This window comes from Pseudorca crassidens, chromosome 6 (assembly GCF_039906515.1).
Source record: "Pseudorca crassidens isolate mPseCra1 chromosome 6, mPseCra1.hap1, whole genome shotgun sequence".
Classification (NCBI taxonomy): Eukaryota; Metazoa; Chordata; class Mammalia; order Artiodactyla; family Delphinidae; genus Pseudorca; species Pseudorca crassidens.
Window position 1 is genome coordinate 93,633,191 of NC_090301.1, and position 25,538 is coordinate 93,658,728.

The 25,538-nt window shown below is 37.3% G+C and overlaps 1 protein-coding gene across 8 annotated transcripts in view; it reads left to right on the plus strand.

Annotated features, from left to right (window-relative positions):
• Positions 1 to 25,538, plus strand: part of ZRANB3 (zinc finger RANBP2-type containing 3) — a 286,433-nt gene that overhangs the window by 91,555 nt on the left and 169,340 nt on the right. For 6 of the 8 annotated variants that reach the window (XM_067742088.1, XM_067742089.1, XM_067742087.1 and 3 more), the window contains one exon: positions 19,483 to 19,501. The exons of the other annotated variants lie outside the window; for them this stretch is intronic. In XM_067742088.1, the coding sequence (XP_067598189.1) occupies positions 19,483 to 19,501 (19 nt within the window). The remainder of the gene's footprint in view (positions 1 to 19,482; positions 19,502 to 25,538) is intronic. 8 annotated transcript variants of the gene reach the window in all.

Here is a 25,538-nt window from a genome sequence, read left to right on the forward strand (position 1 = left end):
ATATGATATTCTGTAGCTTTACAGCCCTAGATGAAAAGTGATACTGAAGTTACCATTTAACGGTATCTGCCCTCCCACACACACACACACAAAAACGAAAGAGAGAGAGAGAGAAGACATTTATACTTAGGGTCATTGTTTTCCCATGTAGCAGAAGTAGCTATTTTTTCGTATCTTGCACATAAATATTCGTGGTATCTTTTGAGAGCTGTACCATTAAGCATCATGGCCTTTTGCCCTCCACATTTTGTATGCTTATTCTGAATTTCATCTCTTGGTCTCTGATTCTTGTTTTCTGCTGTTAAGGGTATCAAATTCTGTGCTATATATTTCATTGCATCCTTTTACCTGTATTCTTCTTCTTTTTTTAATTAATTATTTTTTATTTATTTATTTGTTTATTTTTGGCTGCATTGGGTCTTCATTGCTGCACGTGGGGCTTTCTCTAGTTGCGGTGAGCAGGGGCTACTCTTCGCTGCGGTGCACGGGCTTCTTATTGTGGTGGCTTCTCTTTTTGTGGAGCATGGGTTCTAGGTGTGTGCGCTTCAGTAGTTGTGGCATGTGGGCTCAATAGTTGTGGCTCCCGGGCTCTAGAGTGCAGGCTTGGTAGTTGTGGTTCATGGGCTTAGTTGCTCTGCGTCGTTTGGGATCCTCCCGGACCAGGGCTCGAACCCTTGTCCCCTGCATTGGCAGGCAGATGCTTAACCGCTACGCCACCAGGGAAACCCCTTCTCTTCTTTTTAAAAAGAAAATAATCTCTTAATTTGTCATGTCTTTTACTGATCATTTCTTCTTTGATTTTTTTTTTCTTTTACCTAAAATGACTGACTTTCATGGACCTAACCTACCAACTACAGTATTTCCTCTAAAGTGGTGAAAACAAGCTAAGGTATTGGGTGTACTTATTGAGTCTTCTGCTTGTTACAATTGCATTGGTTGGTTGTTTCATTTCCAGAGGGAACCTCTTTGATTTGAGAAGGGCCTATGCCTAGTTTTGAAGATGATTCTGGAAAAGATAAGGGTTTTAAAAAAAATTTATTTATTTACTTTTATGGTAATATGGTAATACATGTACATGGAACAACACTAAAAAGGCACAAAATAATGCACAGTGTAAAGTTTTTCCTCTCTCTTTTACCTGCTCTCTGAGCCTCCCAAGCCCCCATTTCTTCTTCTCAGACGTTATCACTGGAATCATTTTTTTTCTACACCCTCTAGAGAGCTATAAATATTTATGCATATATGCACATAGATCGTAAATGTAGTGTTTTTACTCTTGCCACGTCTACTCAACGTAGTACTGAAAGTCCTAGCCAGAGCTAGGACAAAAAAAAAAAGGAAGGAAGGAAGGGGCACTCAAATCCAAAAGGAAGAAGTAAAATGCTCTGACATGTAGGTGACATGAAATGTAGATGACATGATCTTATGTATAAAAAACCCTAGGGAGTACACCATAAAATTGTTAAAATAAGGAAACAAAGTTGGTAAAGTTGTAGGATACAAAATCAGTGTACAAAATGCCATTGTGTTCTATACAGTGCCAACAAACTTTCAGAAAGATAAAATCCCATTTACAATAGCATCAAAAAGTATAAAATATTTAGGAATAAATTTAAACAAGGAGGTGAAAGATCTATACATTGAAAACTATAAAATATTGATGGAAGAAACTAAAGAAGACACAAATAAGTGGAAATATATCCTGTGTTCATGGATTGGAAAAATTGTTAAAATGTCCATACTACTGAAAGCAATCTACTGATTAAATGAAATCTGTATCAATATTCCAATGGTATTTTTCACAGGAATAGAAAAAACAATCCTAAAATTCATACGGAACCACAAAAGAACTTGAATAGCCAAAATAATCTTGAGAAAGAAGAACAAAGCTGGAGGAATCACACTTACTGATTTCAAATTACAGTTGACCCTCGAACAATGCAGGGGTTAGGGCACACAGTCGAAAATGCTTGTAACTCATAGTTTACCCTCCACATTCACTGTTCCTCCACATCTGCGGATTCAGCCAACCTGGAATTGTGTAGTACTGGAGTATTCACTATTGAAAAAAACCCATGTGTAAGTGGACCTGTGCATTTCGAACCCGTGTTGTTTAAGGGTCAATTATGTATTACAAAGCTATAATAATTAAAGTATGATGCTGGCATAAAAACATACATATAGACCAATGGAACAGAATAGAGAGTCCAGAAATAAAGCCATGCATATGCATTCAACTAATCAACTAATCTTCAACAGAGGTGCCAAGAATATACAGTGGGGAAAAGATAGTCTCTTCAGTAAGTGATGTTGGGAAAACTGGATGTCCACATGCAAAAGAATGAAATTGGATCCTTAACTTACACCATATACAAAAATCAACTGAAAATGAATTAAAGACTTAATCATAAAATCTGAAACTAACACTCCTAGAAGAAAACATAGGGGATAAGCTGCTGGACATTGGTCAAGGCAATGATTTTTTTTGGATTTAACCACAAAAGCAAAAATAAATAACTGGAACTACATCAAACTAAAAAGTTTTACATAGCAAAGGAAACCATCATCAAAATGAAAAGGCAAACTGTGAAATGGAAGAAAATATTTGCAAACCATATATCCATTAAGGGGTTAATATCCAAAATATATAAGGAACACAAACATCTCAATAGCAGGAAAACAAATAACATGATCAAACAATGGGCAAAGGACTTTAATAGATATTTTCCCAAAGAAGACATACAAATAGCCAACAGGTATATGAAAAGGTGCTCAACTTCACTAATCTTCAGGGAAATACAAATAAAAATCACAATGAGATATCACCTCACACCTTTTATGACTGCTGTTATCAAATGTCAAAAGATAACAAGCGTTGGTAAGGATGTGGAGAAAAGGGACACTTGTGCACTATTAGTGGCAGTGTAAATTGATACACCCATTATGGGAAATAGTATGGAGTTTTCTCAAAAAATTAAAAATAGAACTACCATATGATCCAGCTATCCACTTCTGGGTGTATATCCAAAGGAAATGAAATCACTATCTGGAAGAGATATTTGCAGTCCCATCTTTATTGCAGCATTATTCACGCTAACCAAGATAAGATAGCCATGCATTGATGGATGAATAGATAAAGAAAATATTATTTCTATATATAATGGAATATAATTCAGCTTTAAAAAGGCAGTTAGTCTTGCCACTTATGACAACATAAACAGACATGAAGGACATTATGCTAAGTAAAATAAGCTAGACACAAAAAGACAAATAACTGCATATTTCATATGTGGAATCTAAAAAATGCAAAAGTCAAACTCATAATAAAAGAATAGAATGGTGGTTACCAAGGGCTAGGGAGTGGGGGGAGAGGGGAGATATTGGTCAAAGGGTACAAACTTTCAGTTAAAAGATGAATAGGTTCTGGATGCCTAATACACACCATGGTGTATATACTTGAAATTTGCTAAGAGAGTAGATCTCAAGTGTTCTCACCCCATACACACAAAAAAATGGCAACTGTGGGAAGTGATGAATATGTTAATTAACTTGATTGTGATGTTATACGTATATCAAAATATCATATTGTATATCTTAAACATGTAATTTTTACATATAAACCATACCTCAAAAAGCTGAAAAAAGAAATGTGGTATTTTTCTTTCTTTTTGAATATATTGACAATTTTCTTTTTCTTTTTTTTTTCAATAATAACTTGTTATTTCACAGTGACCCCATTAGAGCAAATCCCCTGACACTGTGCATCTCTTGGACTGTCCCCTGCCCACCCTGCCCTTCAGTGTTCATGCTGCTCATCCTTAGATGGAGAGGTTCTCCATTATTGAGTGTAACTGGATTCCAGTCTTCAGTACAACTGGGCTCCCAGGGCAGTTATTGTGTTTCCATTTACTAATTCAAAGGCAATATTCTGTAGTCGAATTTTGTTTGGTTTGGAAACAACTGATTCAGCAGTCTCACAGATTATTGTAGTCCTAAATGTCCATCTAATAAGTTTAGAAAAACAACTAATCACCAGTCCCTAGAGTAGAACCTTTGCTCGTTATCACCACACTGCACACAAGAGACTCTGTGATACTTAAGGGAAAGGGGAAGGTGGAGAAAACCCTCTGCATTTGGTCTTGCTTAAGTCCATTCAGTCAGTGGAGGAATTCCTACATCCTTGGTCTCTAACCTTACACTCCACTGGATGAGATCTCTTGCCAAATCCTTTAATATGTGTTGGTTTACTATACTTGAGAAGGTGAATTTCTCTTTCTCTTGTTGATTTATATATCGAACATTTTGGTTTCAAGGAGTTGTTGCTTTATGGTAAAGTTCAAGAAATTGAAATTGTGGCATCTGTGGTCAAGACATTTTCTTTATGGTACCTTTCCTACTCTTCTAGATTATATTGTATATAAGCTTTGCATTCACTTCACCTTTCCTTTGAGCCTGGTCTGTCTCTTGCCCCAGAGCTGAACTCAGTAGAGAATCGATCTACACACATGATCACCACTACTTCTCTGAGGATTCAGCTGACAATTTTCTTTCTTTTTTAAAAAAAATTTTTATTGAAGTACAGTTGATTTACAATGTTGTGTTAGTTTCAGGTGTACAGCAAGGGGAATCAGCTATACATAAACGTATATCCACTCTTTTTTAGATCCTTTTCCCATATAGGCCATTACAGAGTATTGAATAGAGTTCCCTGTGCTATACACTAGGTTCTTATTAGTTATCTATTGTATATATAGCAGTGTGTATATGTCAATCCCAATCTTCCAATTTATCCCTCCCCCCTTTACCTGCTGGTAACCATAAGTTTGTTTTCTACATCTGTAACTCTGTTTCTGACAACAGTTATGTTTAACCCAGCACAACGTTTTTCTAACAGTTGCCTCTTACCAGTGCATCAGAATTGCCTGGAAGCTTACTAAGAATACATATTCCTGTTCCAGATATACTGAATAAGACTCTTTGGGGGGAGGGGATGGGGTTCAACATGGGAATCTACATTTTATTCAGTTTTCCCTGTGGCTACTACTGTCCTAAGTATTTTTAAATTAATTTTTATTGAAGTATATTTGCTTTACAATTTTGTGTTAGTTTCTGCTGTACAGCAAAGTGAATCAGCTATATATATACATATATCCCCTCTTTTTTGGAACTCCTTCCCATTTAGGTCACCGCAGGCAGCTGAGTAGAGTTCCCTGTGCTCTACAGTAGGTTCTCATTAGTTATCTGTTTTATACATAGCAGTGTATATATGTCAATCCCAATCTCCCAATTCATCTCACCCACCCACCCCTCTTTGGTATCCATACATTTGTTCGCTACATCTGTGTCTCTATTTCTGCTTTGCATATAAGTTCATCTGTATCATTTATCTAGATTCCACATAAAAGCGATATTATACGATATTTGTTTTTCTCTTTCTGACTTCACTCCGTATGACAGTCTCTAGGTCCATCCACATCTCTGCAAATGGCACAGTTTCATTCCTTTTTATGGCTGAGTAATATTCCATTGTATATATGTACCACATCTTTATCCATTCCTCTGTTGGTGGACATTTAGTTTCCTTCCACGTCCTGGCTATTGTAAGTAGTGCTGCAGTGAACATTGGGGTGCATGTATCTTTTTGAATTATGGTTTCCTCTGGGTATATGCCCAGGAGTAGGATTGCTGGGTCATATGGTAGTTCTATTTTTAGCTTTTTAAGGAACCTCCATACTGTTCTCCATAGTGGCTGTGTCCATTTATATTCCCACCAACAGTGTAAGAGGGTTCCCTTTTCTTCACACCCTCTCCAGCATTTATTGTTTATAGATTTTTTGATGATGGCCATTCTGACTGGTGCGAGGTGATACCTCATTGTAGTTTTGACTTGCATTTCTCTAGTAATTAGTGATGTTGAGTATCGTTTCACGTGTTTGTTGGCCATCTGTATGTATTCTTTGGAGAAATGTCTATGTAGGTCTTCCGCCCATTTATTGGATTGGATTGTTTTTTAGTAATATGGTATTTTTAAACAACAACCTCAGACAGTGTTAGATCTTTACGGTGCATTCAACAGATGGCATATTAAGTATGCCATCAACTAAAATTCACAGATTTTAAAAACACGTACCATGTTATGGGAAAGAAGACCAGAGACTTAGGGTTTAGAGTAGGAAGGAATGAGAGTGAAGACATATAAACTGTAGTTGTTTGACTATCACACCTCAATTCCTAGATTGGATTTTATAGTCTTTCAATTTATGTTCTTAAAAGCATACAAGATTAGCAGATTTTTTTTAGGCACTTTAAGTCACAAGATGATGATGTCAAAATGTTATAAAAATGTTATTTTGCTTAATATTCTGTGATGTTCACTTATAATTGAGTTGGGTGTTATTTATAAAGAATGCTGGTAATATGCTTTTGAAAGAGAAAGATCTCAGTATTTGGTCAGAGAGAGTGAAGCGGAAGATTCTTTTCGGTTTGAGACAACTTTTCTCTAATCGGTTATCTCTGTAACATTGTTGCCGTTTTTATATATAGGGTCTGATTTCTTTTCTTTTTCTTTCTTTTTTCTATTTATTTTTTTGGCTGCTTTTGGTCTTCATTGCTACGCACCGGCTTCACTAGTTGCAGTGAGTGGGGGCTACTATTCGTTGCGGTGCACGGGCTTCTCATTGCGGTGGCTTCTCGTTGCAGAGCACAGGCTCTAGGCATGTGGGCTTCAGTAGTTGTAGCACATGGGCTCAGTAGTTGTGGCGCATGGGCTCTAGGGCACATGGGCTTCAGTAGTTGTGGCATGCGGGTTCAGTAGTTGTGGCTCGCGGGCTGTAAAGCGCAGGCTTAGTAGTTGTGGCGCACGGGCTTAGTTGCTCCACGGCATGTGGGATCTACCTGGAACAGGGCTCAAACCTGTGTCCCCTGCATTGGCAGGCGGATTCTTAACCACTGCGCCATCAGGGAAGTGCCTGATTTCTTTTTTCTACTATTATTTTGTATTTCCTCAATTCTGAATTTATAACAATTCTGTTTTTACACTCAAGTATAGTGCTTTGAATTTATTCCCTATAAAATTTACATCTATTGGTATGTGCTCTGTGTGTTCACTCTTCTGATAAATCCACATTTTGTTTCTTCATCCAGTCTTAATAGAAGGGTTTTATGTATCAAGCTAAATTCATACCCCATTGGCACTGTACCAGAAACTTCCTTCAGGTCACCATGGATGTATTCTAAGATAGATATTCGCAAACTTTTTCTATAAAGGGCCAGATAATAAATACTTTAGGCCTTGCGTGTCATATAGTCTCTGTCACTAGTACTCACTTTTGTTTTTGTTGCACAAGAGCAACTATTGATAATATTAAATGAATAAGCAGGACTGTGTTCCAATAAAATTTTATTTTCAAAAAAAAATTGATAGGCCAGATTTGACATATGGACGGTAATATGCAAACTCTTGTTTTAAGGGAGTGAGAATTCTCTTTAATTGTTAAGTGCTGAGTTCTCCTTTAGAGTATAACCCAAAGAACAGTACTATAAGAATATTCTGGATTATCTGAATAACTAGTTTAAAATCAGGCATTTGGTACTCTGTTTTGCATTTAGGGTTGTGTGAGGCATCTCTCCTCCCACATACATCCACACCAAATACTTCTTATTATGGAATGCTGAATGAATAAAGGTTTTTACAACACTTGGAACAGAGAAAAGAGAATAATTGAGGTATCACCTGGCAAAAAGGGGTACATGCATGCAGAACATCATACTCATGATGGAACTGATTGATTTTTTTAGCTTCTGAACTTTAACATATCAGTAACCATGATAGTCCATATGAAATGAAGAATTTTTCTCCTCTTAATTATAGTCATAGTTATATACCTGTTTGATACAGATTTCCATAACACCTCAGAGTTGACTTGATATTTATGTGATTGAGGTGTCTACAGTGTTTCCAAATCACTTCTTAAACTTGGCCTTGGAATTTGTGGCAGAGCCTGATGTTACTTTCCCCAAAACCTTTATTCCCTTTTTCCCTCACTGACACAACCCAACCCTGGTGGGGGGGAGTGTCTGAATGACCAGCTAAAACCCCACTTTTCTAAGCTCCATTTCAACTAGGAGTGGTTATGTGACACAGTGTAGCCAATGAGACATTAGTAGAAGTTACTGAATAGGGATTCTGGGAAAACCTGTTAAAATGGGGTCAACCCAGTTGGCATGTATCCTTTTGTCCTCTTCCTTTCTTCCTGCATCAAACAGTGATGCCAAACCTGGAATTGTCACAGCTATCTTTTGACCTGCCAGGAAGAAAGAACAAAAAAATTGTAGAGGTGTGGCTCTGACATCTTGGCTGCTGCTCCAGCATGGACTACTAACTCCAAGCTTCCTGTTCAGTGGCAGAAGGGACGGAGTGAGGGGGAAAATAGGCCTACCTATTTTGGTCATTACTGTTTGGGTTTATACTTTGTGCAGCTGTAAATTCTCTCTCATTAAAAAAGTAAATACATGGGCTTCCCTGGTGGCGCAGTGGTTGAGAGTCCACCTGCTGATGCAGGGGACATGGGTTCGTTCCCCGGTCCAGGAGGTTACCACATGCCACGGAGCGGCTGGGCCCGTGAGCCATGGCCGCTGAGCCTGCGCGTCCGGAGCCTGTGCTCCGCAACCGGAGAGGCCATGACAGTGAGAGCCCCGCGTATTGCAAAAAAAAAAAAGTAAATACAGGATATGGATACAGTTTATATATTAAGTAGATAGAAAGCTATTTCTTTTCACCGTAAAACCCCAAAGCATCAATTCAGTTTCTGCAAAATGACACCATCTATCGTATTAAATTAATATTGCTAAGTAGAATTATTTTTATTTTGTGGTTTATTCTTCATTTTATAAAAGTGTTCTCATTTTAAAAATACTTTCTAAACTCTAAGTATAAGGAATTTGTACCTAGTTTTGAGTTTGTTCTTATTTGACATAAAAAATTCTTAATTAACAGTAAGTTTTTTGGAGAATATTTTCTTTTGAAATGAGCTTGATGATTACTCAGATATGAGGACCTGCTTGAGGCATTCATTTTGAACCCAGCCAATATATTTTTTTAAGCATGACTTGAATTTAATTTAATTTATTTTATTTATTTATGTATTTATGTATGGCTGCATTGGGTCTTCAGTGCTGCACTCAGGCTTACTCTAGTTGTGGCGCGGGGGCTACTCTTCATTGCAGTGCATGGGCTTCTCATTTCGCTGGCTTCTCTTGTTGCACAGCACGGGCTCTAGGCATGCTTGCTTCAGTAGTTGTGGCATGCGGGCCCTAGAGCGTGAAGGCTTCAGTGGTTGTGGTGTGTGCACTCAGTAGTTATGGCACGTGGATTCTAGAGCGCAGGCTTTGTAGTTGTGGCGCACAGGCGTACTTGCTCCGCGGCATGTGGGATCTTCCCAAACCAGGGATTGAACCCGTGTCTCCTGCATTGGCAGGCAGATCCTTAACCACTGCGCCACCAGAGAAGTCTGAACCCAGCCAATGTTTTAAACCTTTTATTTCTTCAGCTGTGCTGTGCGGCACGCAGGATCTTAGTTCCCCAACCAGGGATCAAACCCGTGTCTCCTGCAGTGGAAGCTCAGAGTCTTAACCAGTGGACTGCCAGGGAAGTCCCTCTCAATGTAACCTTTATTGAACATGTGGATAGAAGTGACTAATCCCCTATTTTTGCCTTACAGTCTTTACCCCGAAAGGGTGCATAACATTAGTAACACTTAGTACACTTATGGCTTATATGTTTGTGTCCTGGTCAGACCAAGGGCCTAGCACTATGTGTGGTGCTCAAATGAATACTTGGTGAATGACCAAATGAATATTTTGTGCTTGGTGGTTATTGAAACTGAAAATAATTTTTGATATATACTTGCCTTAATTCACCCTCACATCTCCACAAGATAGAGACTATAATAGAAGTGCTCAGGTTTTATTAACGTATAATTCAATAAGTCCAAAAACTAGGCCAAAAGGAATTTGTAAACAAAAGGTTATTGTCCTACCATATTCTGAGAGAGCTCTCAGTTTGTAATAAAACTATTTAACTTATTCCTCCATCTACCTAGCAACATTTAAGTATCAGTGGTGCACATGTCTTTATTAAGGAATTCTAAAACTGTAAATCATTTTTACTACTTATAAAGTCTCTTTAGACTAGATCACGCAGAGCTGACTTACTTCTTAGTTGCTTTTTTATATGAACTATGTTTTTGTTTTTAACTCCAAAATATTGTAATGAATGTTATTGTCTAATTAAGCCCTAAAAATTCTCCACTAATTACTGCAGGAATAATCAACTGTTTTGACCTGCAGTTTTATAAACAAGAATAAATAATTGCGTCGAAGCTAATATGTGGTATAATGGCCCAGTGGGAATTATTATACATCCTGAAAACAATAATAATTCTCTCAAAACAGCTGAGATACACCTTTTTTAAAAACAATTTAGGAGGATGCAGAGACTATTTCCTGTTTTGCTCTTGTAAAAGTTATAGGGTAATTTTGTGCTAATGAAGTCAGACTAACGAAGCATAATATTTTCAAAATATTATCATGCATTAGGGACTAGTTTAATTTTTAAAAACTCATGAACAGGAAAAGCAATTCTTCTTAAAACTTCTTTGGTCTTTTGGTATACACAAGGATTTGTTTATAATACCCCACATCTCTTATGTACCTTGAAATTATTACCAGGCTTTTATATCCTTCCTGTATGTGTTTCATAATAGGTAAAGAACTAACACAAAAGAAAACACTAAATGTTATTTTAACCTGTTTTTCAAATATGCAGCAGATGTGGGTTGCTTCACGTAAAGTCTTTCTCCTTTTCCTTCCCTGTCAACAGACTCTAGAATTCTTTGGGTATACCTTCCATGTGCCTCTGAACATTGGTGGGTAAGGATATGTTGTCTAGAGCTACTTAGGATGACACAGTAGAAAGATGACATGAGTTACCTACTGAATTTATCACCTGGAACCATCCCACCCTAGATTTCTTGCTATATGTTATATGATATATTAATTCTCTTTAGCGATTAAGCCATTTTGAGTTGTTTCTTTTCTTGCACTGCATCCTTATGGAAACACTGTTTATAAAACCAGTTTTTAAAGTCAGTCAAATTTCCTTCCATTAATAACGGCTAAATTGGAAGCTGCTGTCCTCTGTATCTTCCCTTTATTCATTGCCAGTATTTACTTACTGACAGTGAAGATAATTATTTGGATTTTTTTTTGGTAAGTTTATTTTATTTATTTATTTATTTTTGGCTGTGTTGGGTCTTCGTTGCTGCTCATGGACCCTCTCCAGCTGCGGCGAGCAGGGGCCACTCCTCGCCGCGGTGCGTGGGCCTCTCACCACGGTGCCCTCCCCTGTTGTGGAGCACGGGTTCCAGGAGTGCAGGCTTCAGCAATTGTAGCACGTGGGCTCAGTAGCTGCGGCTCATGGGCTCCAGAGCGCAGGCTCAGCAGCCGTGGTGCATGGGCCCAGCTGCTCCGCGACATGTGGGATCCTCCTGGACCAGGGCTTGAACCCGCGACCCCTGCATTGGCAGGCAGGCTCTCAACCACTGCGCCACCAGGGAAGCCCTATTTGGATTTTATTGAACAGAACTTTTTCTTTTTTTTTAAAATTTATTTGGTTCCGCTGGGTCTTAGTTGCAGCAGGCAGGCTCCTTAGTTGTGGCTTGCGAGCTCCTTAGTTGCGGCTTGCCATCTCCTTAGTTGTAGCATGCGAACTCTTAGTTGCAACATGCACAACATTCCCTGGGATCAAACCCGGGCCCCCTGCATTGGGAGCTCAGAGTCTTAACTCACTGAGCCACTAGGGAAGTCCCTATTGAATAGAACTTATCATCACCATCATAACAGCAGTAAAGTTTTTATGGTATTCCCTTTACAAAGTACTATCTTACCTCATTTTATCACAGCTCAGCTTACTTGGCTTAGTCGTTTCATAAAACAGATGAGACTAAGAAGCTGGATATAGAGGTCTAGGATATATTTAATTATATGCTTGCAAATAAGAGCAGTGCTCTAAGCTTTTACAGAAATGCAGCAGACCGATTTGATATGCAACCAAAATAAATACTGTTGTTTTGTAGTTTTTATTTGTAACAGAAATTTCCGACTCAAGGGTAAGAATCACAGACTCAAATCAGTTGTTTAAATAAACCCTCCAGAGGTTTGATTGTTTTTTGTTTTTTTTTAAATCTGGGGCTTAATTAGCTTTAGTTTCAAATGTAAACATGCATTGTATGTCATAAGAACTTCAGGATATTCCGGGAAAAGAGTCCAAAAAGAGGTTTTAAATGTGGATCTATCTGGAGTATATTGTAAAAGCCTTAGGTGCAGATTTAGGAGTTGTATATGTGTGATACTTAAAACTATGAGAATGGATGATAGCTTTAGGGATTTAGGTAGAGCACAAGGAGAGAATGACTAAAGACTGAACACTAAAGAGGGTGGGTGGGGCTTTCCTGGTGGCGCAGTGGTTGAGGGTACGCCTGTCCATGCAGGGGACGCGGGTTCGTGCCCCGGTCTGGGAGGATCCCACATGCCGCGGAGCGGCTGGGCCCTTGAGCCATGGCCACTGAGCCTGCGCGTCCGGAGCCTGTGCTCCACAACGGGAGAGGCCACAACAGTGAGAGGCCCGCGTACCACAAAAAAAAAAGGGTGGGTGGAAGAGGAGGCACCAGGGAATGGGGCAGAAGATGAAAGCTAGGAAGAGAGTCAGGATCGCTGGGAAGCTGAGGAGAGCTTTTGCAGGAAGTGGTTGTTCTATCCCAGACACCATGAAGAGGTCAGGCTAGATGAGAGCTGAAGCTGAAGGTGTCCTGACCACATCTACTTGCCATTTGCCAAAGCAAAGAATGTTTTTCTAATTTTCAACCTCAATTTTTTCCTTTTATCATGTTCATGTTAGTATCATGTTACAATATTATATTGTGCACTTTTGGGATTTTACACAAAATCAGTAAAGGTGTAAATCTTACGTTATTATTTGTGACATATAAATACCATTGTGGGGCAATTGTACTCCAATAAAGATGTTTAAAAAAATAAATAAATAAATAAAAAATAAAAGTAAAAAAAATATACATGTATATTTATATACACCTGCACACATACCCACACATATAATAACTTGTGCTTACAAAGACTATTTCCAGAAGGCTACCCGAGAAATTGGTTACTTTATTGCCTTCAGAGCAGCCAACATCTGGGACATCCTTGAGGAATAGGGGTTGAAGAGAGATTTTCTACTTTTGTACCTCTTAAATCGTGTGCATATAATGTATCTCCAATTCCAAAAATAAATAACATTAAAGCTAAACAAATAAAACAAAGGCCATTTTATCACGTTGAACTTTGATAATTATGGGGAAAAGTATTTTAAGACACTGCTGTGGCTGGAAAAATGTTATGACTTGGTCCTCTGAACTCATGGTCCCTGTAGCTTGGTCTGTAAGGGAGAGTGGGTGGATTTATTAAAGTAACGTTAAGTTAGCATTGGTCAAATATACCATAGTAAAGAGTGGTATGGTAGTATGTTATCAACCATATATATATATATATTAAATTGTTGATTCCTGCTAATGGACAGTTAGCAAAATCCAGTAGCCAAAAGGTCAGTATTCTCCTTGGGGTAATAGCCCACTTCTGAAGCCAAAAGATGCATGGTAATTGATTAAGCAGATCCTGTTTTCTCGTACTGAGTCCTGAATTCTGTACTTATGATTCAAAACAGAGTTAGAGCATTAAATTCTCAGTGTAATCAAAATATTCTCTTGGAGAGTTTTTCTGTTTTCTTTTTACAGACATGATTTATTCAAAAGAGATATGGGTGTTAATTATAGAAAACGTGGTGTTTTAATATAAAGAAATTGGAGAAAAGCATCAGGTTAAACATAAATTATTCAGTTCTATGAGTATTAGATTAGAAATTTAGCTGGTATGTAAAGTGATTGTCAGGAAAGTATACTGCTGTTCAGTTTTCTCTTTTCTATCTGTATAAGAATTTGGGTTAAAAATAGCAAACACTGAGCATGTGCATCATAGATACAGCTGCTGCAAACACCAGAGGTATGGATGCCGTGATACTGTAAGTGGATGATTAATGTAAGGGGCCTTAAGGTTTTGTTAACAGCTCAGTGAAATGAAAAGTTGCTTTTTGATGTCTGCAGCCAAGATGGATAAATTATGATTGAAACAATTAACAATGAATTTGGAACAAAGAATAATTTATTTTTTGTAAAAATGGAAAACTGAACTGCTTGTAAAATTCAGATAAAATTGCATAGCTGTTGGCATACCAAACCAGGTTTAGCAAATACAATGAATATTCTTTAATGAAGGAAGTTTTCTTTTTAGCTGTAGGTTAAAGTCCCTATAATTCAAATTGTATTTGCCATTTCCCAATGGGAGAAAAAGCTGTTTTTATTTCCTTGGATATAAAGTAATTATGGGCAGTCCTTCATTTACAAAGTAGACTTTAGTTTCATTCAAATGCGGTGTAAAATTTGTATGAAGTGAGAAATTGGATTAGCTCTATTTTCCCTTTTTATATTATGGTCTCCATCAGTCATCTTTCTTGTTTCCCTTCTCGCTGTTGACTCCATGCCCACTGTTCAGGTTTCCAACATGTTATATAGCTACTGCCCTATTTTTAATTTTTCTTTTCTTTTTGCTACCAAACTTCCTTTCTGATTACTCTGTATCTGTCGCCTCCCTTTTTTACTATCCACAGTCCTCCTAACAAGTGAGGATTGCAAGTGAGCTTACAAGTGAGCTCCTGATAACTTAGTATGGTGGCCTTTTAGCCCTCATCCTTGGCAACATCTTCGTGGCGTTAGACACTGTTAACGCATTTACCCTGTCGTGGATGTGTTTCCCCTGGACTTCTTAGTCCCTGCTCCTTGTTCTCCACCTCCTTGAATACTTTTAGTTCCTTCCCTTTGCTTTTGAAGTAAGAATGTTTCCCGAGGATCTAGCCATGAAAAAAATTCCCTCCTTTTTACAGTTTACACAGGAGAATCTCATTCATTTCTGCTTCTGTTATCATCTTCATGCATAGCTACCTTCTCATTTTTATTTATTGTCTTGACTTGATTCCCAAGTTCCTGATCCACAGATGTTGCACTCATAGAGCCAATAAGATATTTATGGGATTATGTATACTATTCTATCTTTAAAAAATCTTCTCTGTACCCTAGTTTTCCTGCTGGCTACTACCATATTTCTTTGCTTCCTTTACAGGATAATTCCTTAAGACAATAATCTCTACTCACTCTCTCCCCTTCCTCTCTTCCCATTCTCTCTTGAACCCATTCAGGTAGGGCTTTTGTTCCCTACTGTTGTATCAGAGTTGCTCTTGTCAGAGCTATGAATCAAATGATCAGTTCTTAGACCTCATTTCACTAGACTTCTCAGCAGCATTTGTTATAGTCGTTCATTCTCTCCTTCTCAAAACACTTTCTTAACTTGGCTTCTAGGTCACTACATTCTTCTTGTGTCTTTTTACATTACTGGACAGTCCTCAGTTTCCCTTGCTGGATCCTTCTCCCTTTCGTGACCTCTGATTGTTGGAGTGCTCCACGGCTCAGTCAGTAGCTCTCTTCTCTTCTTCCTAGGTGATCTCATTTAGTCTCCTGGCTTTAAATATCATCTGTTTGGTATTCTGCTTTAGAATAATTTTAGTGTCCCCTCTCCTTTGTTACCTCCCTTCAATTTTGCACATTCAGATTTTCAGAATGTGTCCCTTCCTCTAGAGTCCTTATTTAGAATACACATCATCCATTAAATTCATACATATTGCTCATCAGATTTCCTTTTCATCTTCTCCTATCTTGAATCTGTGTTAAGGTGTTTTTATTGTTTGGCTATTTTTCTTAAGTATGTTTCCTCAGATGGTTTGCTTGAGTGATATAATCTTGGAGATCTTGGTTAACCTCAAATATCTTTTTGTCATCCCTTTTAATTAATGGGTATCTCAGCTGGATATAAGATCCATGAGTTCTTCTGCTTTCCTTTCAAGTAGTCTAGATTAGCTTCCATTGTTTTTTAGTCTCTGGTGTTGATGATAAAATTCCAATACACTTGTTTTTTCCCTTAATGATAATTGTTCTTTCTGTCTGAATACTTACAAGGTTTTTTTCTTTATTTATAAGATTAATGAATTTTATAAGGATGTGAGTAGATACTTGTCTTTTCTCTTCAATTCACCGTGAAACATGGTTACCCTTTTCAATTATCCACCAGAGGTGTTTCTTTAGCCCAGAGAAATTTTCTTTTATTATTTACTTAATTGTTCTCTCTCCTTCATATGGTGTGTCTTTTCCTCTTTTGAACACCTATTTTTCACATTAGTTTTCTGGATCTATCCTTCAAATGTTTTTGTTTGTTTGTTTTTTTCTTTTCCTTCACTACTTCCATTTATTTAACTTTCTGCTCTGTGCTTTGAGATAATCTTTGCACTTCATCTTCTAGTCTGCTCAGGTGTCAATAATGATCACATTTTTTTCAAAATTCATTTACTCATTTTAGTCTGGAAATCATGGAAGAGAGTGTGTGTGTTTGAGTGTGTGTGTGTGTGTGTGTGTGTGTTGCATTAGAATTTACTTAGGTGCTGAAACAGTTTTTGTGTAGGTTTTTATCTTTTCTAGCACTTCTCTTTCACTAGATATGTGTTCTGATTATTCACTTGTATTCTGCTTTTTCAAATGTTTGGGCCTCTCACATGATCTGTTATTTTTCTGTGATAGCTCGTTGGAAATCAGGTCTGGTTGCTGAACTGCCCTTAATAGCAGGAATGCCAGAGGTCGGGATAGATGTAGTGCCTAAAGTTGAAGGACAGCCCCACTAGAGATACCTGAAGGAAGCCCAGTGCTCTCTGATGTACTTGAACTGCCCTAGTTTCCAAAGTCAGGAAAGCCCACTTGTCTCCTGTTAAAATCCAGCATATCCAGAGGGCTCCAAGATACTCTTACAACTGGGGTCTTCAGATACTTGAAAGCCAAGCCAATCCAGCTATCCACAGCCCTTAGTTGTTGCCTGGGGCTCTGATGCTGCTTTTCAGTCAGTTAGCCACCCACAGGGCAATTTAGTTGCATACCAGTTCTTCACTAGAGTCATAAACCTTATCTAGCAGCCTTCAGGTCACAGCCTCTGCTTCTCTTTAGAAAGTTAAGGAACTTGGAGTTGGGCATAGAGGAAAACAAGCCACAGTCAAGTTGTCATATTACAGAATACCCTGGATCCTTTCTCATTCCAAAGCCATTACATTCTAATGAGTCTCAGATTTATTATATCTCCAGTTCCCTACCATTCCCCCAACTCACATATCCAGTGGCCCACTCAACAGTTCAACTCGGATATCTGATGGATATCACAAAGGTTACACGTCCAAACCGAACTTTGGATTATCATCTCCAAACCTACTCCTCTCCCAGCCTTTCCTGTCTCAGTGAGTGCATTACCCCCATTTTTCAGTTAATTGCTTAAGACAGTATCTTAAGATTCATTTTTCTCTGTCTCTCATTTTATATCCACATCCCAATCGATCAGCAAATCCTGTTGGCTGTACTTTCAAAATGTACCTAAACTGACCACTTCTCACCTCCGTCATCTCTACCATGCATCCATCTATCCTTTTTCCTTTCCTGGTCTACTTCAGGTGCCTCCTGACTGCTTTCTGTGCTTCTGCTCTTGCCCTCTACAGTTTATTCTCTAGAAGGCAGAGTAATCTTTTTAAAAGGTAAAATGTTGCTTACTTCCAAAGGTTTCTAATAAAATCTAGACTTCGTGCCATTGCATATAAGGTTCACCGTGGTCAGGACCCTAGGTGCTTCCAACCTTATTTTCTACCATTTTCCATGACTCAGTCCACTTTAATCATGTTAGCTTCCTTCCTCTTGCTTAACTACATCATAACCATCTTATCTCAGGGCTCTTGCACTTGCTCATCCCTTTGCTGAGAGTACCCTTCCTCCAGATTTTCTCATGATTCCCTTCCTCATTAAATTTGTGATTTGTTCAGATCTGTTGGAATTGCCTTATCATAAAGATTATTCCTGACCACCCTATAAAATAGCTCCTCCCTTATTTCCCTATTCCACCTACCCTGTTTTAGTTTTTTTTAATAGCATGTATCACCACTTGAATCATTTATTTGTTCATTGTCAGAAATTCTTCCAGTCACCCTCTAGGAGGGAAGGACTTTTAAATTCACTGCTATATCCCTAGCACATAGGACAGAGCCAGGTACATAGTAGGCACTCAATATATCATATATACTTGAAGTGACATCTTTTCCAAATTTGAGTTGGATTTTACAATGAAAAAGTAGGTATATGCATGAATCTTCCTGGAAATAAGTCATATTTTTCAAAGTATTGCTGTTTAGTTTTCTGCTTTTTAGGCTTGTTTGCAAAAAATGTAATAAACTTTTTACTCTTGCATATGTTTTAAATTTCAGTTAAAGTATTTGTGTTTTATTTTTCCATAAAAATACTTAATATGTAACCTGACATCTTTTTTCATTTTAAGAACGAAATTCCATTTTACTTGTAACTTATTCCTTAATGATATATTTATTACCAAATTATTAATTTGTGTCTTATGTTAAAAGAAACCATGTAGTATTGTATAATGTCAAGGCCATTGGGAATAAAGGAAGGAAAAAATACAAATAGGGACTTTTTTCCTCTCTGATTTTTATAATATTCCAGTATTTTTTTTACATTGCCTGGAAATCCCCTCAGTTAAGAGAGAGGTTTTTCTCCTTACAATGTACTCACTGTTTCTAAGGGACCCCTCATGATCTTGACCATATCTGCTATTCTTTCTCTTTGCTCTTTGGTTTTTTCTTCTACTTAGGACCTCAGTTTATGCCCCCATCCTCAATTTTCAGTGGATAGAATTTACTTCTATAGGTTAACAAGAAAGAACAGAGAAGAGAGAACTCAGTAAAATAATAGTAGGAACCAAAATTCAGCTTGAAAATAGGCTTAGCGTGTATAATATAGTGTATATACTTTTACCTATAACATGCTAATGCACTTTAATACAGCATTCTTCTAATCTCTAGGGAAGACCAATTTTAAGGTTTATTGGTACGGAGGGAAGTCATTGGTACAGAGGGAAGTCATTGGTACAGTCACTTGCCATTTTGCTCACATTTTGAAGGGTCATTGTAGCTGTCGCCATTGGTGGGATGTAGGAAACAGTACACCTGAAACTCTAACACTCCCACATCCATATGCTGTTGGCAGCTGGAGAGTCTTATAAATCAGCAATGGCCCATTTTCTCATGCACACTTATAAACACCTCTCTCTGGCTTAGTACTTTAACATTTGTAAACTATTTTGTGGCAAGCTACTCGATCAGAACTTTTTAAATGGCTGACTTTGGTAATTAAGAGGTTAATTTGGTTTTATTTTTATTTTTTCCAGGTGTATGGTGGCTGATGAAGTAAGTGTTTTCATGATTTTTATGTCTTTTATAAAATTCCCCAACCAGTTTTTGTTATCTGTTATTTACCCTGTGTTCTCTGTCTTTCATATGACTATATATCTGTATGTGGAGAGGACAGTGGGAGAGCGAGGGAGGGCGGGGCATGGGGGCAGCAGAGAGAATAAGAATGAGAAAGAGAGAGTGTGCGTGTGCACACGCGTGTGCAAGTGCCCATACGCAAGGCATGCATTTGGAACATGTTAGTGTTAACATTAGTGATTCAAAATTCTATATTTTTGGCCTCAGAAGCATGAATGCAGCCCCAAATGAAACTGAACTCTTTTCTACTTGTCATAATGTTGCTTGCTTAGAAGCTGAACTTTTAAGATTTGGCTCTAAAGGTTATTGTTGATTGTTTTGTATGAGTGTGAAGCATAATGTTAAAATGGCATTTTACTATTACTAAACAATTTGATACCTTTAAGGGGCATGTACTCGTATACATTCATATTCAGGTTTTTTCACTGAAATGGAAGTTCTTGCTACATAAACTACAATACTCTTTACATACATTCTCAGAATGATGTAGATCAATAAAGTTCTAATTTTTAATATCATTTTGGAAAATGTGTTGCTGTTTTCATGATGTCTTTAAGGATAACAGCAAAACATATACATTTAAAAATATAATAGAGGTGAGGAAAATGGATACTGAATTTTTTAAAAATATAAGTGAAACCATAAAAGATTCTCGCAATTAACTGTCTTTTAGTTTTAGTTACATGTAGACTCACCAGTGGCTTATCTCCACTCTCTCTTCTTCAGGAAAAAAATGAATAAGAGTATAATATGCACATGATTGCCAAGCAGAAGGTTCATATAGGGTTTCTTAGTTCATGCTGATTTATAATTACTGAAGTTTTTAGTTTGAACTCTTCATTCTATAGGCATTTGTTTAGACTAGATGTTATAGTTAGAAACAGTCATTGCCTGTGAAAAACTTCAACAGTGTAATTAAAGAGACAGGACATAGACATTTGGAAAACAGTAGAAATTTCTATTTTGGAACAGGATGCATTCCAAAAGAATCTTCATAAATTTATAAATTTGAGAGTCCAAAATGACTAGAAGAAGCTTATGTTTTTAATCCCTGAATATGTTTTCACCAAATAGGAATATAAATTCATCCTCCAACCTCCAAACTAGGCATAACCATTTTATATAATATGTATAAAATGTGTGTGTGATATATGTATGGATGTGTGTATCAATAATTTTTTTTAAACAGACCTGTTTTATGTCCACGGGAAATATACCATAATGTGTAACATTATCTTGATAATTTCCCCAAGCAATTCATGGGGAACATCTTAGTGGCTATGACATTGCATTGCTACCTTGTTCTTCAATTTGATGTTGTAGAGATTTGAATAGGCCTTAAATGTGCAGAATCATTCATGGATTGAATTTGATCAGCACCTTAACTCTTCTTAACTTTTATATTCTCCAACAAACTCCTGTCTTCTCCTCAATTGACATTAGACTAAGGATTGTGCATGATGAGTTCATGATGAACCTTTTAGCCAACAAGAGTTTTTCTTTATACCAATCACTTTTCATCTCCTATTATTTACAGTTACATTTGTCACATGTTGAGTGATTTGTGCTTGTCTTTCAAAACCATTCTTATTTTTTTATTTAATAAATTTAAAAGAACCATTTAATATTTTCTCAGTACTTAAAAGAAGATTCCACTTTGTGTCCCTCATATCTCCTTTTTTTCACCAGCATTTTAAAGACTCTCATTCTTTTACAACTATTTGACTTTCCGAGGTTTATTATGTCAAATCCTATCAATAAGGTTAATTAAGGAAAAATCCTCAATTTTACACATAAGTACAAAAAACAGGCCACAGAAATAACGTAATGATGTACAATTCTAAGATCACAGCTCAAAACCACTAATATCCTCTGTTTTTGGTTGAGTTGAAATGCCATTTCTGTGGAATCTTACTGAGTTAGTGTGGATGAAAGTGAGTAAATTAAAAGTCTTGAAGTAGAAGGCAACTTGTATATATGTAAATTACATGAACTCTGGTTTGACCTTCATTTTATTTTCTAATACTGTTCTCCTTCTCTTGCTCTTATCACAAAATGGTAGTGAAGTCATAGGAGGAAATGCAGTTTATAATTTGGAGGTCAACCAAGTTTTGATTTTTAAATTAAAAAATATATTTTGACGGCTTCCCTGGTGGCACAGTGGTTAAGAATCCACCTGCCAATGCGGGGGACACAGGTTCAAGTCGTGGTCCGGGAAGATCCCACATGCTGTGGAGCAACAAAGCCCGTGTGCCACAACTACTGAGCCTGTGCTCTAGAGCCCACGAGCCACAACTACTGAGCCCATGTGCCACAACTGCTGAAGCCTGCGTGCCTAGAGCCCGTGCTCCTCAACAAGAGAAGCCACCCAATGAGAAGCCCACACGCCACAATGAAGAGTAGCCCCCGCTCACTGCAACTAGAGAAAGCCCATGCACAGCAACAAAGACCCAACTCAGCCAAAAATAAAAAAATAAATTAATAAATTTATTTTAAAAAATATGTATTTTTTGATATAATGAATATTTGACTCATCAAATAGCTAAAAGCTTTAGGAGAGCAATATTACATCTCTGTTATTGAACCTACTTTTTTTTTTTTTAAGATGCTTGAATACCCACTTAGAGTATTGTGTAATTTAGTTGTCTGCTGTGATCTTTCCTCCATAGCTTTAGAAGCAAATGACTTCCTTCACTGGAATAACTCCCCTCTCTTCTAGTATTTTTCTACTATTGTCTTTTTCTAATGTATTCAATCTTCGTGGAATTAGGTAATCTATCTACTGTATATGAGGTAGTCATTAACCTAAAATGGGAATGATGACAAGTTCTGTTTAATTGTCTAATTGTGTGATCATTGAGTATTTCAATTATAAAACTATATTTCAGATAACCAACAAAGCTACAACTTTTAATAAAACTAACTTTGCAAACTTAGCTTAAACTGTTTTAAATCCTTTTCCCCCTTCTTGGTTTAATGTAGTCAAGCGTTGTTTCAAGAACCGTGTAGTAAATATACAGAAACTTGTGAATTTGTATTCCTTTAATAATGGAATTCAGGTCACAGTCTGTAGTGAGGCTGTTGCACTATTATCTTTACTGTTCTTTAATAATTTTTTAACCACTGTGTCCTTGTTCTATTGAAAATTATTGAAAATTTTTATTCATAAAAAGATTTTAAATATGAAAAATAGTTTCATATTAACACAAAACAGGTAATTTAATTCAATATACATGAGGAAAATATCAAACCTATATACTTACTACCTTATTTGTCAAGTATCTAAAGGCTATTATTCTTTGCAGAAACCGAGCATTTAGAAAATTTTTGTCATGTTCATTTTTACTTAAGAAGATGGGATTCACATCCTAGATTTATATGAACAGCCTAATAATTGTGTCCTTATAGACAAAATGCTGTCAGTACATGGATTCTGTCTTGTCTATTGAATCTATTATCAAAGTCAGAAGATTCTTATGTGACATTTTTTGTTAGTACTCTACTTAAGTCCCGCGCCCCTGCCCCCGCCCCCAGCTTTTCCCTAAGTTTCCTTCCTGTTACTTGAGAAAACATTTGGAGTTGGGGGATGGTATACCAAATAAAGTATTGCTTTCCTTCCTTTTTCAAAAGAAAAGGAAACCATTTGTCAAGGCTAAGCTACTTGGCTTGGCTTACTTTGTGGCTATTTTGGGATTAATAGATATATATTTGGAACAGAGACCATAGAGTTGTCATTATGGATGCTTTTCTTTTGGTCAAGGTGCTTCTCTGGAAGAGAAGTTTGGAGGGGAGAGGCTGTGGAACCTGTTGAGTGCTCGCAGAAGTTTTTCTGTAGGCTGAAGTTTGAAAAGCCTTGTCATTTTCTCTGCAGGCAGAAATCTGTAGGTGTCTGGAAACGCTGAAGAACCCCCTAGGGAAGATTATTTCTATCAGAAGACCTTAAAATTGATATTGTGATATAGTCTCTGCCAACATTAACTTCATAGGTTTGAGGACAAAGAAATTAAACTAGACATGAAGAATTTTAGTTTTCCTTTTATATAAGCCTACCTTGGTTTGACAAAGTGAGCTGAGGTGATAATTTTTATTCCATTTGCTTCTACAAATCCTTGTTTCCCTTTACCAGACCCAAGTTGAATTGAATACTTTCCCCTCTGAGCTTTTACTCTTTCTGATTCATAACCCCTCTTTGTTGGTGGTCCATTTCTGTTGAATGAATGGACTGATTAAAGAGTTAATACTTAATTAACACATATGTGCCGGGTTCTGTTTTAGTGATTTACATGTATTAATTTATTTCATCCCAGGACAACCCAACAGAGTATTATGATTATTATTACCACCATCATTTTCCAGATGAGAAAGCTGAGGCACAGGTATATTAAGTAAATACAGCTAGAACATGCTAGGAGCTGATATCTAACCTAAAATAATTCAGCACCCAAGTCCATTATTGCTATTCTATACAAAGTCTCCAGGTACTAGACTTTCTGTGTTTTTGTGTGTGTGGGGTTTTTTTTGCGGTACGCGGGCCTCTCACTGTTGTGGCCTCTCCTGTTGCGGAGCACAGGCTCCGTACGCGCAGGCTCAGCGGCCATGGCTCACGGGCCCAGCCACTCCGCGGCATGTGGGATCTTCCCGGACCAGGGCACAAACCCGTGTCCCCTGCATCGGCAGGCGGACTCTCAACCACTGTGCCACCAGGGAAGCCCACTTTTTGTGTTTTGAAACAGGATTCTTAAGTACAGAAGAATCTGCAAGACATAGTGCTCAAATGAATGAAGCTGAATGATATAGGTGATGGCATTTGTGCAGCTGAGACGGTCTATATTCCTCTAAATCAGTATCATTTGACTGCTTCCTTCCTTTCCTCATTTTTAAGGCCAGCTTTACTATTTTTTGAATGTCCTTTTTTAAAAATAAGTTTTAAATTTTAGAACAGGTTTAGTTTTATAGAATTATTGTGAACATAGTACAGAGAGTTCTCATATGCCTCAAAGCCAGTCCCCCGTTACTAGTTACTTAGATTAGTAATGTCTCAATTAATGAACCAATATTCATATACTAGTGTTGTTAACTAAAAACCATACTTCATTTAGATTTCCTCATATTTTCACTGATGTCCTTTTTCTTTTCCAGGATTCCATCCGGTATACACATTACATTTAGTAGCCATGTCTTAAATAGACATGACAGATAGCCAATAGCCTTTCTTGGTTGTGACAGTTTCTCAGACTTTACTTGTTTTTGAAGAAGTTTACAGTTTTGAGAGTTAATGGTTCAGTATTTTGTAAAATGTCCCTTAATTGGGATATGTTGTCTGATGTTTTTCTCATGATCAGACTGAGGTACTGGGTTTTGGGCAAGAAGACCACAGAGGTTAAGTGCCATTGTCATCATGTCATACCAAAGGTACATAATATCAATATGACTTATCACTGTTAATGTTAATCTTGATCACCTGGTTTGATGTAATGTTTGTCAGGTTTTTCCCCTGTAAAGTTACTGCGTTTGGTTTTTTTTTGGTCCCTTCCCATACTGTATTTTTTGAAGGAAAGTAACTATATGCAGCCCATACTTAAGAAATGGGGATTTATGCTCTACTTCCTTAAAGGCAGAATAAATAAATACATAAATTATTCAGAATTCATTTGTTCACTCACTTACTTTATCTTGTATTCATATCAGTAGGACTCACGGATATTCACTTTATTTTGTTGCTAAAATGGTTCCACCTTTGGCCATTGGGAGCTCTTTGAATTCACTCCTGTGTCCCTCTGAATTGCCCCCTTCATTGTAGGCTGTTCTGTTTGGGGTTTTGTGTTTTGTTTTCTTTGGCTTTTCAGCATTTTCTTACTTTCTGGCACTACAAGATGCTCCAGTCTTATCCTGTATATTTCCTACCCCAGTACTTGAATCACGCATTTCTCCAGGATACCCGGGTTCTTTCTATTGG